The sequence below is a fragment of the Neofelis nebulosa genome, chromosome 7 (assembly GCF_028018385.1).
Source record: "Neofelis nebulosa isolate mNeoNeb1 chromosome 7, mNeoNeb1.pri, whole genome shotgun sequence".
In the NCBI taxonomy this organism is placed as follows: Eukaryota; Metazoa; Chordata; class Mammalia; order Carnivora; family Felidae; genus Neofelis; species Neofelis nebulosa.
In genome coordinates, this window is record NC_080788.1 from 118,303,280 (window position 1) to 118,315,572 (window position 12,293).

General features: G+C 41.9%; 1 protein-coding gene across 15 annotated transcripts in view; it reads left to right on the forward strand.

The window, feature by feature from the left end:
* RGS6 (regulator of G protein signaling 6) overlaps nucleotides 1-12,293 on the forward strand; it is a 606,508-nt gene that overhangs the window by 46,170 nt on the left and 548,045 nt on the right. For all 15 annotated transcript variants that reach the window (XM_058739537.1, XM_058739533.1, XM_058739538.1 and 12 more), the window contains one exon: nucleotides 9,206-9,309. In XM_058739537.1, the coding sequence (XP_058595520.1) occupies nucleotides 9,226-9,309 (84 nt within the window). In that variant the 5' untranslated portion in view covers nucleotides 9,206-9,225. Of the gene's footprint in view, nucleotides 1-9,205; nucleotides 9,310-12,293 lie in introns of those variants that run through there.

Here is a 12,293-nt window from a genome sequence, read left to right on the forward strand (position 1 = left end):
AAAACCTCTGAGAACTAGAAGCAGGAGTCCTCGGTTCTGCTGGTTCTGATGATTGGTTGTCCTTTCAGACTGTGTCTTTTCTTGCCTTTTGTGTGCCTTGTAATTGTTTTGTCAAAAGCCAAACATGGTAATGGGAATTAAGGTAACTGGGCCTTGAGTGTGAGATTTTATTTAAATTGGCCAAGAGTTGAGCCGTGTTTAATGTTTGCTATAGCTGTAGCTGCTAGGAACTTCAGATTCCCCTCGTGTTCTTGTTTTTGTCCCCTCTCTTGACTTCAAATGAGTCTTCAGAGAGTTTGTGTCTTGGTGTTTGAGCTGTAATCTGTTGTTATACTGGAGCCCCATTCACCCGTGTGGTGGTAGGGGATGAGTAAGGAGGTATGTGCTGTCATCTTCCAATCAAAGGCAAGAGTGGAGTGACTTCATTCTAGTAAATACAGCAACACGTCCTCTATTGCAGCAGGAGGGAAGACAAAGAACATGGTGGGTTAGGTGAGGGTGCCCGAAGTTGAGAGATCTGCCTTCTGCTGGCTTCCATTTCTTCAATGAATTTTGAAGTGAGCCCATCAACAGTGTGTGCAGCTTGAACAAAGATAAGGTATGGGATGGCCACTTGAGACAAACAGAGAGCAAACTTGGTAGGAAAACATCTAGATTTGATGGGCAGTGTTTGATGAAATTTAAAGCTTGTGCTCATGCATTGAAAATGCAGCCAGTCGGTCTGGTTGTGTGATTTCTTTCTCATTCCCGCCACAAAGAGCATACCTGCTTGGGTGTGAGCTTGGGTCTTCAGATATTATATGGATATTGTGTGGTGGATATTCTGGTTCCATCAATGTTGGAGTTTTGCCTGGAAATCTGCCACAGAAAGAGCATAGTGAGGCAGTTAAAGGGTATTTGCAAGGGTGTGACTGTGAGTGGCTAAAATGAAAGGACCAGTGAGAGAAAAACGTGAAGGCAGAGCGAGGAGGAGGAGTAAAGGCTTGTGAGTCCCATTGACTGAATGTCTAACTAAGCTTGAAAAATGTGTGCAGTGAATGCAGAGTAAGTGAGCTGGAAAGAACTGGTAAGTGAACTGGGGTGTGAGGTGGTCCAGTCACACTGATGATGGGGTTCAGCACGTGGCCGTGGGAGACGGTGGCCGAGGAAGAGGGTTGTAGGAAGAGGGTTCAGGTGGGGAAATAGAAGGATGGAGGAACCGGCTTTCCAGATAGGTCTTTGATTCTGATGTTCACGTCACTGGGATTGATGAAGGAGTGAGGGATGGAGAAGAAAACCTCTGAGAACTAGAAGCAGGAGTCCTCGGGAAATGGGAAGGCTTAACAGGAGGGAGGCAGGATACAGTAGTGAGATTGGGTAGAAAGTGGCACAGCTAGATGGTCTGAGTGTCACGAGAGCAGGGATTTGTGTAGGAAGACAGGAGGGAAATCACTTGAAGCAGCAATGTGGAGCCGGGACGATGCTTACCTTACTTCCTGGTTCGAGAAACGTGGGGTGAGAACAACTGGGCTCCAGGGGAGGGGACGTCCTTGGGGGAAGCCAGGTTTCCGTGAAGGTCACTGAAGGTCAAAGTTCAAAGACAAGGTAGAAGGACATAGTGGGCATACTGTTTATAGAAAAAGAGTTAGAAAGGCAGGGAGGGTGGATGGGGAGTTGGCAGGGTCTGGGGGTGTCCAGAGCAGTGTGGGGGCCAGAGCCCTGGTGAGAGAGGATGCCTGGGTGGACCTGAACTTTGAGCAGTGATTGCAGCAATAGGACCGTGAGCCACATCACAAGGCCAAGCACGTCCTGTTATATGAAAAACTTTCTGCTTCTCCCTCCCAGCTTAATTTTTTGGGACTTTTGCTTAATGTAAGGAATGCGAAAATATTTATCTTTATAAGCAGCTTGAACAAAAATTTGTTTAGGCTGTAAGGCAGCTGTGGCAACTTAAAGAGGATTATATTTATTTTGTATGTCTTAAGGTTGGGTTGGTAGGGGGAAGTCAGCTTCACTGATGCACTAGGAAGTAGAAGGTAGGAACCACAAATCAGTTGAGGACCTACTAAGTACCAGTTGAACTATGTACCAGAAGTGCCTACTACTAGGTACTTCCTATGCGATATATAGGTGCTAACTACTTTATATTTAAATATATACTTAAATTTCGTATATTCACAAAATTGTGTCTTAAATTCTTTCTATAGGTGATGTCACTGGAGACCACGTCGGAAAGTGTGGGCACTGGAATCGGACCTGGGTTTGGATTTTAGTTTCTTGGTTGACAAGCTATTTTACTTTTGGCAACTTTGGGCCTCAGTTTTCTCATCTGCAGAGTGGGGATAATAACAGCCACCTGTTAAGAGTTGCTGTGGCGCATTGCTCGGGTGATTCTAAGGAGCAGACAAGGCTGAGAACCCCTGATACCGGTGATCAGCATTTACTCCATTTTATAGATGAGGAGACCAAGGCTCAGAGAGGCTAAGTAAGCATAGCACTAAGTTGTTTGTGGCCACATAGCACTAAGTGGCATGGCCAGGATTGGGAGCCTGTTCTTTGACTCCAGGACCCTTGCTCTTTTCAGTGCAGTCTCTTCCTAAATACAAGGGAGTCTGAAGGAGCCCCACCTCCACGTGGCTGCCCAGACAGTAGGCAGCATGGGATGGGGTGAAGGGGTTAGGTGAAGAGAAGGCAGGCTCCATGGAATCTAGGGCAGTGGTTTCCAGACCTGACTGGGCTTTCACATCACCTGGGGACCGTTTAAATGATAAATCTCCAGGGGCCACCGTAGGCCCACCAGATCAGAATTTCTGACACCTGGGACCCAGGAACATGGATCTTTAGAGTCAAGCCCAGGTGCTTCTGAGGCTGCTGGTCTGGTTCAATTCCTTGGACCAGCTTTCGGGAACCACCAAATGCTAACCAAAGTCCTGAGATGACCAAGCGATTATATCCTGGGTGCCCGGCATTGCCACCAAAATTGGCCCCTAAGGATTGAGCTCTCGCATCTTGCTTTAAGATCTTTGGCGTCTCTCGCTCTGTCACTGAGCAGCTAGACTTTGAGTTCGTCTGTATAGGAAGTGTCACGTTGGCAGACCAGTATAACAGAAAGAAGTATTTGTTCTTCAGAACCGTTGTTCTTTCTTCTCCCCCCTGGAGGTTCCTGCCCTCTCAGTCAGATTAGAGCTATATAAACAAGCTTGTACTACTGAGCTAGCACACTTCTTGTAAATTTTTTTTCTCCCCAAAGTGCTTAACATTGCTGATGTCAGAAAAAAAAATCCATTGGGTTTTAATGGGCCGAAGCAAACAGTGTGAGGTTGATACAATAGGAGGAGAGGAAATAACATCAACAGAAATTCTTATTTGGTAGCACAGATATTCAGACTGTTACAGTCAGGCTTTGATTACCTCTCTTGCAAGATATTTCCCTGAATAGGGTTTTGAGGGCTAGACACAAAGAAGGGCAGGCAGGATGTTTAAGGATTTTAGCTTCATGTGACAGTGATCTCGGTGGCATTGGAGTATCACTGCAGTGGTCTGCCTCTTAGGTGTATGTCAGGATCACCCGAGAAGCTTGTTAAATAGCTGATGGCTCCATCTCAGAATCCCTGAGGTGGGGGAAGCGTTTCTCCAATGATTCTGATGCTGATGGCCTGGGAATTTCACTTGGCCAAATAGTGGCTGGAAACCAGACTGCTGGTCAGTTGCTGCGTTCATTCCGTGCTAGGGAATTTGCATGCCCTATTTGATTTCCTCTTCAAAAGCAACTCTGCAAAGTAGAGGACTCTCACCTTCCAGGTGAAGAGCTGGAAGGTGGGGGAAGGTGGGGGGAGGTACTCAATTGCCAAGGCAGTCTTGGTGTGGCCAGAGCTGAGATGCTATTTCCTGTCTGACTTCAAAGCCACTTCCTTTTCCACATCATGGAGGTCTTTCTACCTGCTGGGCTCAGCATTGTTATCTGCTGGACCCTAGTCTTGGCTGCTCCAGAGAGGCTGGCATTACAAAGGAAAACAGCTGGCATTTGTTGTAACTGCAAGCTATAACTGAAATAGAAGTTTGGAGTAAATTGCAGTCCCGACTTGCAGAAGATTTACTAATCAGTTTGAGTCATAGATACTCAATTGTTCTGTTATTGACAAGGTGTCTCCTCACTATACTTTCCATCCTCCCACATGTTCCTTCTTATCTAAATTGCTCATGGATTCCAAAAGTGGATTCCTGAGTTCAGGGCTGGCCCATATCAATAAATTCTGGGGAAAAGTGTGATTCTGTCCGTAGGTCTTTGTCAAGAAAGAGCCTTCTTTGTGGGGCAGTTTCAGTGGCTTGTTATCTGGATGGGTATTCCAGAAGAAGTGTGCTGCATCTTGGTAGAATCTTATCAATTCCATCATTCATTCAAAAATATCTGAGTACCTACGAGGTGTGCCACACCTTGTTCTAGGTGCAGGATGAACCCCACCAACAAAGACTCTGCCCAAGCAGAACTGGCTTTAGTAGAGGAGATTCCTGATAAACAAGTACACGAAGAGAGGTGCAAAGCCCTGTTATTTCTCACTCCACGTTTGTCCCATTTAATCTCCTTGAGATCAGATCAGTCCTCATGGTTTTTCTTTTTTTTCTTTTGGGTGTCTACAGCTTCTGGGGCTTCACGTGGCCATGCTTGATGCCTGTGTTGTCCCCTAGGCTGGAATGGCCTCTTCTGCTTCTCCCAGACTCCTGTTCCCCCAGACTCCTTCGCTGTCATCTCAGTTGCCAGCTTCTGCCCTGCGCCGGCATAGCCAAATACCCACACATTACGACGTCCTGTTTCTGTGGACATGTCTGTCACTCTTCCTGGACTCTCAACACTTTAATGAGATCATCTGTGTCTGATTTATCTTTATATCTCCAGGGCCTACCATATCTTCATATCTCCAGCCCACCTTGCGAGTGGATGCTCAGGGCGGTTGTTCCAAGAAGAGATGTTGAGTCCCACTGCCCCTGGTGGTGGGTGGTGGTATTACAGAAATCGCTTCAAGGTTGGGGATGCTGAGTCTGGGAGAGGATGCTTCACTCCAGCAGTTTGGTGATTCCTTGACAAGCTCAGCATGAGTGATGCCATAAATGGAGGACATGGGCTAGGATAAAGAGAGGTGGTACGGAACATTCTGATGAGCATTTGAAGGAAAGTTTTGAGGTTCCAGGGCAGAGCTGGAAGGAACACTGGAGATGTGGGGTTTTATAGATATTGTCCACTTGGGATCCGGGGAAGTTGTGACTTGACCTGGTTCTGACAGCTAGTCAATTGCACACAAGGTAGGAGACCCAGGCCACCCAGTTCAGAAGGCTTTCCGCTATTCTGGGACTATAGTGACAGGTAAGGAAACACAGGCACAGAGAGGTGAAGTAACTTGTTCCAGATCACACTGCTTGGAAGTGGTGCAAACTAATTTTGGATGTGGATCTGTCTGATAACAGACTCCAGCTTGTAACCACTGTGCTACCTGTCTGTCTCTTCTCGGAGTTTTCAAAACTCAAGCCCTGAACACGTTTTTAGCTTCTCCCTTGGTTAGCTGTAAGCCATTTTAGGAAAAGAATATCATTAATGTGTTTCCTTTCTTTTTTTTTTTTTTTTTTTTTCCAACGTTTTTTATTTATTTTTGGGACAGAGAGAGACAGACAGAGCATGAACGGGGGAGGTGCAGAGAGAGGGAGACACAGAATCGGAAACAGGCTCCAGGCTCCGAGCCATCAGCCCAGAGCCCGACGCGGGGCCCGAACTCACGGACTGCGAGATTGTGACCTGGCTGAAGTCGGACGCTTAACCGACTGCGCCACCCAGGCGCCCCAATGTGTTTCCTTTCTACTGAAATGTAGTTTTGTGTTTCTTTCTACTGAAATGTAGTTTTGTGTAGTTTTGTAGTTTTGTGAAATGTAGTTTTGTACTGAAAAACATTCACGTTCTTTAAATATTAAAATAAAAGGCCCTGAATTATTTACTGTGTGCATATATACATGTAGCATAAATAAGATGAAGTTTTTGGTTTTCACTACCATGAAATTTAAACTATTCCTATTTCATTTCTATCATATTTCATTTAAAAATAAATATTTTAGGGGTGCTTAGGTGGCTCAGTTGGTTAAGTGTCTGCTTGATTTCAGCTCAGGTGATGATCTCATGGTTTGTGGGTTCTAGCCCCATGTCGGGCTCTGTGCCGACAGTACGGAGCCTGCTTGGGATTCTCTCCCTTCCTCTTCTCTCTGCCCCTCCCCTGCTCATGCTGTCTCATTCTCTCTCTCAAAAAATAAATAATTAAACTTAAAAAAACTAATAAATATTTCACATATTGTAATGAATGAGAATCTAGCCCTTTAATGTCACGAGCCCTAGCTTCCTAGTCAATGAATGTAATTAGAACATCCTTACCTGTGTAGGTTTTGCATCCCATTTGTCTAACATCTGTTGACGCATGGGCTTGAAAGTGGTTATATCGTTATTTTAGCAATGATTCTTTCTAGACACAGAAAAGTTGAATGACATTGAGCTGCCAGAGGAACCAAAAATAGAAGTTTTTCTACTATGTACTAGATTCACTGAAATTCCTAATAGGGAGACTTGTCTGCCTGCACTTGGTAGTCTAAAGTCCTAGTCCTGGACCATCAGCCTATTATAACACTAGAAATGTTTCTGTGCGTGCGTGCGTGTGTGTGTGTGTGTGTGTGTGTGTTTTGGGGGAATTGGCCAGGAAGAGGCGAAGGCAGGGCTAACAGGATTGTTTTTAGGTCATTCCCAACCTTGTTGTTATAACAACAAGGGAGGTAATATGGTCATTATTATGGTGAGAGATAATATGGTCATTAAAGTCAAGTGTTCATTTAAAAATAAAGCCAGAGACCCAAAATGCCTCTGTTGCATAGATAAATGAGCATACATAAATGGACTCAGTTTTTGTTTTTCATGTTCTGTCGTATTCTGTATTGAGGCAAAGGAGTAGGCAAATAAGTAGCTGTTCATTAAAAATAAAACAGTGTGTTATTCATTTAACTTTAAAAGCCACTGATTGGAATTAATAATTAGCTTTTCCATGTAACACTATATTCACAGAAACCCTGATATTACAGTACATAGAGGTAAGAGCACGTTCTTTATCTCTTCATGTAATCTGACTTTTAAAATGCATCTTAATTCACAAATGACGAAGAAAGCACGCAACATTCAAACGGTATACTTTGGGCATTTAAATTCTTAGCACAAATGACAAATTCCTATCTCTTCCCCATCTTCTGCCCAAATTTGTTTTTATGGAATGACCTTTGGTACCAACTTATTTTATAATAAAATATTTCCTGAGCTTTTATTTTAAATTGAAATGGCCTTTTCTGTCAAGTGTGGTATTTGTAAAAGTTTCTTTGATGAAAAGCCTATGAATTTTGTGCAAATAACCCAGGCAGGCTCTTAGCTTAGAGATAACATTTGTATAGGACTTTTATGGCTTTATATGATACCTTTACACTCAGTTTCTTAGACCCTTACCTGTGAATACTCAGTAGAATTCACATTTTACTGACGAGAGCAGTGTAGAGAGAGCTGCCTTGGTGTGGTTCTGGGTACACAGCAGGCATTCAACATTTTGTTTTAAAAGGAAGTTAACAAAGAGAACCCAATAGGTTATTTAACTTGTGCGAAGTCACACAGCAAATATAGTGTGATACCAAGAACTGAACTTCTTTACCCAAAAATTCCATATGTTGTCACTGTTATATTTTGAGGCTTTTTAAAAAGGTCAAATTAAAAAATATTCATTCTACTTAATTGAGGTAAAATTCACACAACCTAAAATTAATGACTTTGAAGCATACATTTCAGTAGCATTTAATACATTCACAATGGTCTGCATCCATCGCCTTTATCTAGTTCCGAAATGTTTCGTTATCTCAGAGGGGATCCCAAGTCCATTAAGCAGTGGCCCCATTCCATCCTCTGCCTGGCTGTTGGAAACTACCTGTCTGCTTCCTGTCTCGATAGATTTACCTATTCTAGGTATTTAACGTAAATGGAATCCTACAATGTGTGACTGCCTTCATCTGTTCAGGCTGCTATGACAGAATATCCTAGATTGGCCGGCTTATAAACAACAGAAATTTATTTCTCACAGTTCTGGAGATCAAGGCTTCAAAAGATTTGGTGTGTGGTGAGAGTCTGTTTCCTGGTTCATGGATGACTTTATTCTTGCCGTGTCCTTATATGGTGGGAGGGAGCTCTCTGGGCGTCTTTTTTATAAGGGCACTAATCAGCTCCCAAAGGCTCTACCTCCTAATACCATCAAGCCAGGGGTTAGGATTTCAACATATGGATTTTGTTGGGACATAAACGTCCAGTCCATTGCAGTGACCTTTGTGTTTGGCTTCTTTCACTAGGCATAATGTTTTCAAGACCAATCTGTGTTGTAGCATGTATCAGCCCTTTATTGCTTTTTACGGATGAACTTTATTCCATTGTAGGGAGAGACGATATCTGGTTTATCCATCGATTGATGGACACCGAGCTGTTTCCATTTTTTGGCTATTGTGAATAGTGCTACTGGGAACATCTGTGTTCAAATATTTGTTGGAATACTTGTTTTCAGTTCTTTGGGGGTATAGTTGAATTTTCAAGTTACACGGTAATTCTATGTTTAACTTTTGAGGAACCACCGAACTGTTTTTTCATAGCAACTGAACCATTTTACATTCCTATCAACAAGGGACAAGTGTTCAGATTTCCCCACATCCTTTGCCACATTTGTTATTTGAGGTTTTTCTCTTTTAGTATGACCGTCCTAGTGGGTATGAAGTGGTTTTTCCTTGTGGTTTTGATTTGCGTTTCCCTAGTAAAATATTCAGATTTGAGTGCATAGAATTAATCAAGAAGCAAGCTTTGGTAAGACAAAATCAACATCACAATGATTGGCTTCATCTGTCCTCAGGAGATTATTTAAGACGGCATAAGCTCACCTCTAGGGTACATGATTCTGGGCTGAAAATAAAGAACATGTTGCTTTGGGATTAGAAGAATGTACGTGGATCAAGACCCCAGTTATCCCCTAGATATTTTTTTAAGATACTGCTTAAATTAATGCGGAAAAATGAGAAATTTATCATGTTTTATTTTCATATCACCTGCCAAAAGATACTTCTTTGCATGGCAGGACTTTCTTTGTTTAATTTTTTCATGTCTTAACGGTCTATTCATTTATTTTTGCAGTGTGAGTGAAGACATCCGGGATGGCTCAGGGATCTGGGGATCAAAGAGCAGTGGGGATTGCTGACCCAGAGGACAGTTCTCCAAACATGATAGTCTACCGCAAAGTAAGGCCTCTTATTGAATGCTGGGGGTGCTGCTTGTGTATGTGTTTGTGTTCCGTGTAGGGTTGACTGATGGTTGACAGCTTGACAAATGTTTTCTGCTTAAACTGATAAATGAATATCATTTTCTTCTCATGTCCTCTGATTTTCCAATTCTAAAATTCAAAGAAGTTAGGTTTTGTCATACTTGATATTGAACACTTGAAAAATACGATTTGATTTTCTTTAAAGATTTTGTTTTTAAGTAATCTCTCCACCCAACGTGGGGCTTGCACGTACAACCCTGAGATAAAGAGTCGCATGCTCTACAGACTGAGCCAGGCAGGCTCCCCCGCTTTGGTTTTCTTTAAACGCAGAGATTGCCTAAGCAGTGCAGATGGAGACGTATTCTCCTTCAGTGTCAAGGCCTTTGTGTAACATTTATCAACTGATTGTTTTTGAACCCATAGTATGTATAAGATCTGGTCTAGATGCCGTGGGAGATACAGAGGTAAGCATGAATTAGATGTCTGTGGTTGGTGAAGACAAGAGTTGTACACAAATGCAGAGTCTGTAATAGTCTAAGTGTTAATTTCCAAAAGAGAAGTGCAAATACAGTATTATATGAAATCAGAGGAGGGAGTGATTACTTCCAGGCTCAGAGGCCAGGTGTGGACTGGTGGAGTGGTCTTTGAATTCACATTTTAAAGGATGGGTAGGACTGCTTTATGTGGAAAGTGGAAAGAACAACATTCCAGTGGCGAGATGCATTGAGCAAAGGCAAAGGGCTGGAGAAAGTGAACAGCAACCAGAGCTCGTGAGCTTGGGCATAGGTGAGTTACATGGAGTAATGGAGGTAAGATTTTGGGAAGACAGTTTGGATGGAGCCAGATTTTAGAATGTTGAATCACAGACAATTTAATCATGAACAACTTTTGTGCCGGGAGTTGCAAAATCAACATTTCCCTTTGGGATTATGAGTCTTGCCCCACTGTGCCAGATACATTGTTGTGAAGGTAGACTGGAGGCTTAATGGGGGAGGGGGTGGTGGTGGTATTTCTGTATCTGTGAGAAAGAAGGAGGATACTAATTTAGCAGGGGAAATGCCCCTCAGAATTGAGTGGGACTGAGCAAAGGAATTAAAGAGTCTAAATTAAAAATGTCTTGGAAACTGAATGGATATAGAATTAGGAGGGAATAGAGAATCAAAGATGGCTGTTACATAGCCACTTTGGGTTACACTGGCAAGACACTGATGCTATTAATTCAAATAGGGACATTTGGAAGGATGTTTTCAAGGAAGGAGATATGGCACATAAGTTTTATTCGTGCACATGTTGAATTTGAGGGAATAACTGCTTATTAATACACGTTTAATGCTCGCATGTGTGGGAAAATTTGATCTAACTAGATTACATTATTAATAAGGAAAATTAGTTAAGGTTCAATCACTTCACTAAATATTTGAGTTGTCTGCTGGGTTCTGTGTATTCTGCAAGACTGTGTGTTTGATCTCTGCTAATCATATGGGCAAGGTTGAACTAGATATTCCTGGATGATCAATGTGGTGAACTTTTCTCTTTCCTTATAAAAATAGAACTCAAAACTAACCTCGCTTTGGGTATCAAATTCCTTCATCCTTTGCTTTGTAAGAGAATGCTTAGCTAACGCATCTCTAACAGAGAAGCCTATTAAGGTGTAATAAAGAAAAAAGAGATGCACACGGCTAAGAAATTGGTGAGGCATACAGAATAATACAAAGATGTGTATTCCTCATTACCGTCTTAACCCACCCCACGCCAGGGAGACCCTAAGCCAAGATCATAGGAACATGAGCTTTGGAATCAGACCTAGGTTAAAATTATTGCGATGCTACCACTTCCTAGTGATGTGACCTTGAGTTAGTTATTAATTCTGTGAGCCTCAGTTTCTTCATTTTTAAAAAGAAAAATAAAAGGTGGGGGGGAGGAAGGACAGTACCTCATGGGGTTATTGTGAAGATTCATTTAGATAAAGTAAATGAGGAACTTAATGAAATCTTTTTTTTTCTTTAGGGTCTTATAAAAACAGTATCATTTGGAGAAAGGAGATAAATTATAAGATGTTTAAATATTGGTACTATTAATACGTTGACTTAAGTATGCTCATACAGTGAGTTGCCTTTTTAAGACCCAGGAAAACAATACAGATATTTTTGTATTATTCAGGAGATTGTAAACTAATGGGTTATTAAAGGTTGGTGAGAAATGTAAAGGTCATGCAATGCAAACACCTTTCTACTAGAATATTTGGGATTATGTTGAAAGGAAAACTTCCTACAGGTTTGTGCAAACTTGATTTTTACTTTTTAGGTGGTAGCAGGGGACTCTTGGTTTAATTTAGATACAAAGCTGTCAATTACCATAGTTCTTCAAAGATATGACGACTAGCCTCTTGGTTTGTATACTGGAAACATATCTTGCTTCCTTTTGACAAATTTGCATGTGGGATATTTATGTGTTCATGTGATTTGCCATAACAGTTAATTGCTATAAAAGGGATATTACGTCTGTTCAATCTATTAGGAAGAAAGAAGGCATTGCTTGGTATGGGTCTAGGACCTGGAATCATTTAAACCTAGTTAATTTGACTAATTTGAGCCATGGTTACGTTTCAGTCATGGGGTATTTACCTAGTTCTCTACTCGCAGTGCTATAGACCAGCCATTGGCTACAACCAATACAACCAATATTGTAGGACACTATCCTCAAGGTGTCAGTAAAGATTAAACCTTGCAGCCAAGGTCAATTTAAGACATGTACGTACTATGGAAGTCCTCTTTTATAATGTTTTTTTTTTCAAGTTGTAAGCTCTAAGACCAAGCCTTTTCTTAGAGGTCCACAACAAAAATTTACATTAAAAATTATGCAAATAGTACTTTCCTTTATGTCTTTCTCTGGTTGTTTCTTTCTCATGTCAGATGTTTTTAGTGTGACGTTTTTGCTTGCATTGTGTTGTGTTGATTCACA